This window comes from Anolis sagrei, chromosome 11 (assembly GCF_037176765.1).
Source record: "Anolis sagrei isolate rAnoSag1 chromosome 11, rAnoSag1.mat, whole genome shotgun sequence".
Lineage (NCBI taxonomy): Eukaryota > Metazoa > Chordata > Lepidosauria > Squamata > Dactyloidae > Anolis > Anolis sagrei.
In genome coordinates, this window is record NC_090031.1 from 1,191,607 (window position 1) to 1,199,067 (window position 7,461).

General features: G+C 52.5%; 1 protein-coding gene across 5 annotated transcripts in view; it reads left to right on the plus strand.

Moving 5' to 3' along the window:
* Window positions 1-6,007, plus strand: part of DENND1A (DENN domain containing 1A) — a 364,486-nt gene extending 358,479 nt beyond the window's left edge. For all 5 annotated transcript variants that reach the window (XM_060757606.2, XM_067471741.1, XM_067471740.1 and 2 more), the window contains 2 exons: window positions 42-285; window positions 1,981-6,007. In XM_060757606.2, the coding sequence (XP_060613589.2) occupies window positions 42-285; window positions 1,981-3,213 (1,477 nt within the window). In that variant the 3' untranslated portion in view covers window positions 3,214-6,007. The remainder of the gene's footprint in view (window positions 1-41; window positions 286-1,980) is intronic.
* The last annotated feature ends 1,454 nt before the right edge of the window (window positions 6,008-7,461 follow it).

Here is a 7,461-nt window from a genome sequence, read left to right on the forward strand (position 1 = left end):
TGGATTCGACTCCGCCTTAATGAGCCCTTTCTCTCTGCCAGGCCGCAGCCGTACCGTACGTTGAAGGAGTCGGACAGCGCCGAGGGAGAGGAAGGTGCCATCCCCGCGAGACCCCGCGCCCACCCTCCCACGCCAGACAGCCCTGCCGAAATCAGCCTCTTGGAGAGCCTTTTTTCAGGCCTGGATGTTGAAGTGCAGCCCCAGATCCCCAGCCAGGCTAAAAGCTTGGAAGATTTGAGGATTCCCAAAGAGGAAGAGGATCGTCTCTCTACCTTCGACTACCAGGTACGACCAGAATGGGAGAAAGAAACATTTATTTATTTATTTATTTGCAGCATTTATATTCCAGGGTCACAGAATATATACTTGGCAAACATTCAATGCCCTTAGACAGGACAGACCACAGATAGAGGCATTTTCCCCCAAACTTCGGCGTCCTGGAGGTTGTGCTCGATTCCGGCCACAGGAGGGTGCTGTTACTCCATCCTCACAGACTTCCTCCTTCCTTTGATCAAATTTTTCTGGCATTCCTTTTGTGGTGCCGTAAAATAGCTGCCTGCTTAAGCGGTGCCTAATTTCTCTACTCACAGCTCAGAGCTGTTTTTGAACTGCTTAGGTCACGCATGGGCAAACTTTGGGGGCTGCATGCTAGCACTCCCTGCTAGGACAAGCTGCCCGGTGATGGATGGAAGGAAGGAAGGAAAGAGAGAAGTGAGGGAGGGAGGAGAGAAGGAAGGAAGGAAGGAAGGAAGGTAGGTGAGATGAGAGGGAGGGAGGAGAGAAGGAAGGAAGGAAGGAAGGAGAGAAGGAAGGGAGGGAGGGAGGAAGGAAAGAGAGAAGGAGGGAAGGAAGAAAGGGAAGGGGGAAGGAAGGAGAGAGAGAAGGAAAGGAAGGAAAGAGGGAAGGAAGGAAGGAAAGAGAGAAGGGAGGGAGGGAGGAGAGAAGGAAGGAAGGAAGGAAGGAAGGTGAGATGAGAGGGAGGGAGGGAGGGAGGAGAGAAGGAAGGAAGGAAGGAAGGAGAGAAGGGAGGGAGGGAGGGAGGAAGGAAGGAAAGAGAGAAGGAGGGAAGGAAGAAAGGGAAGGGGGAAGGAAGGAGAGAGAAGGAAGGAAGGAAGGAAGGAAAGAGAGAAGGAAGGAAGGGAAGGAAGGGCGAAAGGGAGTAAGGGAAGGACAGAAGAAAGAAGGAGAGACGGAAGGAGGAAGGAAAGAGGGAAGGAAGAAAAGACAAAAGGGAAGGAAGGAAGGGTAGAAGGGAAGGATAAATGAAAGGAAGCGAAGGATAAAAGGAAAAAGAGAAGGAAGGATGGAAGGAAGGGAAAGATGAAGCAAGGATAAAGGGTAGAGAGAAGGAACAAAAGACAAAACAGAAGGAAGTAAGGAAGAATAAAGAAAGAGGGAGGGAGGAAGCAGGAAGGCTGAAAGAGTGGAAGGGAAGAAAAGCAGGAAAAAAGGGAAAGAGGAAGGAAATAGAGAAGGAAGGAAGAAAGGATGGAAGGGGGTAAAAAGAGAGAGGGAAGGAAGGGAGAGAAGGAGGAAGGAAATAGAAGAAGGAAAGAAGGACAAAAGAGTGGAAGGGAAGAAAGGGAGAAGGAAGGAGGGATAGGATGCTGAGGGGGAGGAGGGCCTGCGAAAAGAGTCCAAGGGGCAACATCATGCCCCCAGTCCTGGGTTTGCCCATACCTGGCTTAGGTGGACAGTGAGCTGGGCTGAAGGTCGGGTGCTCACCCTGACCAGGGCTTGGAACAGCCAAACTTTCAATTGGTGTGATCTTATTGCTGTTGGTGATTAACCACCTGTGCTAAAGCCCGGCCCATCATTGAGGGGGGTAAAGAATGGAGGGAAAGAAGTGCAGAATTAGAGACAAATGTTCAGCGGGATGGGGAGGACGTTTTCCAGTGAGAATATGCGGAGTTAGGACTGGAGAAGAGCACTGTGTGGGGCACATGGGGGTGCACTGACGCTGTGTGTGCTTCCTGGCAGAGAATGGATCCCAGCGTCTCCGAGAAGCTCTGGGTTGCCCCGGGGATGAAGCCCCCCCACCCCTACAAGCAGCTGTGGGGCTTGGGCCACGACGACATGGCCATTCCCACCCGGTATGCCCAAAGCTCCCCCGAGAGGTCCCTGGCGCCCCTGGGGAAGGCGCCCCCGGTCCCACAGAGGCCGCGCAGCAGGGACGGCATCCTGGACTTTGCCGAGAAGGACGCCGGCGGCTCCCCTTCCCCTTCCTCGCAAGGGAGCATCACCATCCCGCGGCCGCAGGGCAGGAAGACGCCGGAGGTGGGCATCGTCCCCCCGCCGCCTGTGCCCAGGCCCCCCAAGCAGCTGGCAGTTCCGGATACGGCGGCCTCTCTCTCGGGTCGCCACGACCTAGCCTCGGAACACGCACAAGAGGTGTTTGCAGCCAGAAACGTCCCTCTCGATGCCAAATTTGCTGGGTTCGCTGCTCCCCATCCGCAGCTTTTCGGCAGTGCAGGAAGCGCGACTGAAATGCTCCAGCCAGTCAGGGTGACCGTGGAGGGTGCCGATAGCGACGACGACTTCCTCCTGACCCTCCTCGACCCCTTGAAAGGAGGGGAGACCAGAAACCTTCTGGGGCCGTTGCCCCCCAGCCCGGCGCTGGGCTTCCCCCCCACCGCAGGGGACCTCATGCCCCCGACGCCCGCGCTGTTTGGCCAGCATTTGGGCTGCCCCCTTGCCACGCCTCCCTTCGGCCAGCCTTCTCTCAACCCGTTCATGCAGGCGGTGCCCTTGTCCCTCTCCAGGCCGGCCGGCAGCCCCTTTGCGCCTTCGCTGGGCCACGCCTACAGCTCCAGCTTCATCACTTCCACCTCGACCTTCTACCAACCCCAGAGGCCTCCTCCGAACCCTCTGGCGCTCTCCATGCCCAACCTCTTTGCCCAGTCTCCCGTGGCACCGGCTCCTCCCCAGAGCGCCACCCCGCAGCCGGCACAGCTTCCGGGCCCTTCCAAAATCCGGACACTGCCCCTGGCCGGTTCGGCCTCCAAAGCAGAGGTCAAGGTCCGGCCGGCAGAGCGGCCCATCGACCTCCCGCTGCCTCCGCTCAAGGCCAGAGCGGCCGAGCCCGCGCCACACCCGGCCAGGCCTCAGGTCAAGGACCCCTTTGAAGACCTGCTCATGAAGACCAAGCAGGAGGTCTCGGCCACGCCGGGGAAAGTGGAACAGCTGAGGCGGCAGTGGGAGACCTTCGAGTGACCCGCCTGGCGGGCGGCTGCCAGGATTCCTTCCCAGGTTGCGCACTGAGCCAAGGCAGAGCCACCACATTCCACGGGCATGGAAGGGTCGCCGGGCGGTCAGCAGCGGTGCTGTTGGCACTGTGTCCTGATCCAGAGCATATCCCGGGGAATCCGCACCGGTTCCCTTCCCAAAGTCACCCCTGCCCGGTCGCCCAAAGACGGCTCGGGCATGGACGCAGAGGTCACGGCCCCTTTCCCCTCCTCATCCAAATTCCTGGATCAGAGAGGTCAGTTGCTCACTGCCACTCTGTTTGTTTCTGCAATCATGGTCCACTTCCCCACTTGCTTTTTCACCAGTGGGATCAGTATTGAATTTAAGTATTTTTTCTTGTGTTTTCACCGGCTGCAATTCTTTATTTTTTTGCTTTCTCAAGGAAATACCGCACACAGGCCCGTCTCTTTGGGTCAAGTTAATCACTGGGCTTTTTGAACTGAATCTTTTTTGTTACAGAGTTTTTTTTGTGTTCATGCAAGTGGGTTATCTATGTTACTGGATATCCAGTGCTTCTGAACTCTCTCTCTCTCCAAATTTTGCACGCAACGAAGGACCTCTCGCCCTAAGGAAACCCAGTTTCAGTATTTGTCCCGCGGCACCAGGAAAGGGCCACAGGGCCCGTCATATCCGCCAGGGAAATGGAATCACCAGCAGTGGTCCTTTGGAAGAGCAAGGCTCTCCATGCCCCTCTCATGGTTCCCTCAACTCTCCCGTAACGGTGTATGTGTATGTATATAAATCAATATATACATATCTATATATACGCACTAATAGGTCACAGTACAACAACTACATGTAATAGTACCTTATTTTGTTACCAAAAATGATAGAAGACCAACGGGTGCCCTCCGTAATCCGCTTCACACACAACACATTGGCAATTGTGGATGTTCGGAGGATCCGATCGGCGAAAACATGGATACAAAGACTACTCGAAAGCCGTGAGATGCAGCAAAACCAGGATGGCAAGGGTGTGGGTCTTTCAAAGGGGGTTCCAAGCCTGGTTTGGGTGGGTGGCCTTTGGCATTGGGCACTGATGAGCTGAAAGAAGCCAACCCGGATCCAGAGCAGGCATAGGCAAACTTCAGCCCTCCCTCTGGGTGTTTTGGACTTTGACTCCCGTGACGTGGGTATGCAGATGATCCCTTGATCGAAGTGACCAATTCCAAGAGGACAAAGCCCTCTGGGAGTTTTGGACGCCCATAACATGGGTATGCAGATTATCCCTTGATTGAAGTGTCCAATTCAATGAGGACAAAGGCATGAACATGTTATGGGCGTCCTCTGGGAATTTTGGGCACCCATAACATGGGTATGCAGATGATCCCTTGATCAAAGTATCCAATTCCACAGGGACAAAGGCATGGACATGTTATGGGCATCCTCCGGGAGTTTTGGGCGCCCATAACGTGGGTATGCAGATGATCCCTTGATTGAAGCAACCAATTCCAAGAGGACAAAGGCATGGACATGTTATGGGCATCCTCTGGGAGTTTTGGGTGCCCATAACATGGGTGTGCAGATGATCCCTTGACCAAAGTATCCAATTCCACAAGGACAAAGGCATGGACATGTTATGGGCGTCCTCTGGGAATTTTGGATGCCCATAACGTGGGTATGCAGATGATCCTTGATTGAAATGTCCAATCCCAAGAGAACAAATGCATGGACAAACTTCAGCCGTCCAGGAGTTTTGGGCACCCATAACGTGGGTATGCATATGAATTGGACACTTTGGTTGAAGTGTCCAATTCCAAGAGGACAAAGGCATGAACATGTTATGGGCATCCTCCGAGAGTTTTGGGTGCCCATAACGCAGATGATCTCTTGATCGAATGAAAATACATCCTGCATATGCAGATGATCCCTTGATCGAAGTGTTCAATTCCACGAGGACAAAGGCATGGACATGTTATGGGCGTCCTCTGGGAATTTTGGGCGCCCATAACATGGGTATGCATATGATCCTTTGATTGAAGTGTCCAATTCCACGAGGACGAAGGCATGGACATGTTATGGGCGTCATCTGGGAGTTTTGGGCGCCCATAACGTGGGTATGCAGATGATCCCTTGATTGACTGAAGTGTCCAGTTCCAGCACTATTCCTAACAGCCTTGGGCCCTTTCCAGCTTAAGTGGCTGAGGGGGAAAAGTAAGGGGCCTGAGTCTGTTAGGAATGATGGGAGTCGAAGTCCAAAACCCATGGAGGGAAGGCCCAAGTTTGAAAGGAGATTGCTCATCCATTCCACGAAAGCCTCGAATGATTCCAGCCTCTCGGTGGCATGTTTGCTTACTTCTTGCTTCCTACAACACTATAGGTCAAGACTCTTGTTTCATTTGGTCACTCAAGTCTGGGGCCAACTTGGCTAGTATTATTATTTTTGTTACATTTCAATGGCCATTGGGCTTCCCATTGGTCTGCACACTCAAGGCATCACTTTGCACCCGCCCGCCCACCGCGTGAGAGGCCAGTCCTCCAATGCTACCTCCTTTCGTTTCCACCGGGTTTTTGGGGTTGTTTTGGCTGCTTCTTCTTTCCGTGGCGTCTCCGTCCTCCTTGCTTCGGCCTGTACACTGCAAAGGACACCCGCGATTCCGCCGGCACCGCTTGGCACCGCGTCCGCGTAGTCGCACGGTTGCCGAGTACGGTTGCTTTTACGAGGCGCCCGCTCTGTTTTGTATTCTCTCTTTTTTGCTGGGAAAAAAAGATGTCTTTTGATATTGCCTAATTCTGAAATAGTAAAATATTTGAAGTCCAACCCAAGAGTGCTGCTTTGCTTGGTGGTCTTTGCTGCGGGAGCGGCCCAGGGAGACTGTTTTCGGAGCGGGATCCTTTTCAGTCTGGTCCTACCGAGTCGGTTGTGCTCTCTCCGTAAAGCAAAGGTGGGCCTGTGCTTCATCCTATATATGTGTATGTGGCTGGGATGTCCACTTACAACCTTCCTAATGCTGCGACCCCTTAATACAGTTCCTCATGTTGTGTTGACCCCCAACCATAAAATTATTTTTGTTGCTACTTCACCACTGTGATTTTGCTGTTACGAATCGTCATGTAAATATCTGATATGCAAGATGTATTTTCATTCACTGGACCACATTTGGCACAAATACCCAATACACCCAAATTTGTATATTGGTGGGGTTGGGGGGGGGGTTGATTTTATGATTTGGGAGTTGTAGTCCTTTGCAACAACTCCCATCGTAGCTGCATCTCTCACTCGGTGCGTTCACTCACGCACGTGTTGCCCTAATTCAGACCTGTGTTGCACAAGCAGCGTAGTGTAGGGTCCCAGCTATCATACTATTGCCCAATGATGGATTTGGACTCCATTGCAGCTGCGTCTCTCACTTGGTGCGTTCACTCACGCACGTGTTGCCCTAATTCAGACCCGTGTTGCACAAGCAGCGTAGTGTAGGGTCCCAGCTATCATACTATCGCCCAATGATGGATCTGGACCAAACTTGGCACAAATACTCAATATGCCCAAATGTGAACTCTGGTGGAGTTTGGAGGAAAATAGACCTTGACATTTGGGAGTTGTAGTTGCTGGGATTTATAGTTCACCTTCCATCAAAGAGCATTCTGAACTCCACCAATGATGGAATTGAACCAAACCTGAGACACAGAACTCCCATGGCCAACAGAAAATACTGGAAGCGTTTGGTAGGCATTGACCTTGAGCTTTGTAGTTGTAGTTCACCTACATCCAGAGGACACTGTGGACTCAAACCATGATGGATCTGGACCAAACTTGGCACGAATATGCAATATGCCCAAATGTGAACTCTGGTGGAGTTTGTGGAAAACAGACCTTGACATTTGAGAGTTGTAGTTGCTGGGATTTATAACTCATCTACAATCAAAGACCATTCTGAACCCCACCAATAATAGAATTGGGCCAGACTTCCCACACAGAACCCCCATGACCAACAAAACTGCTGGCACCCCTCTCACACCCCCGACGACCCCTCCAGGGGTCACGACCCCTAGGTTTGGTGGGCATTGACCTTGACTATGGGAGTTGTAGTTCACCTACATCCATAAACCCCTGGATCTAGGTGAACAGTGATGGACAAAAGTATGATAGCTGGGACTCACGCACGTGTTGCCCTAATTCAGACCCGTGTTAAACAAGCAGCGTAGCGTAGGGTCCCAGCTATCATACTATTGCCCACTGTTGGATCTGGACCAAACTTGGCACAAAGACTCAAT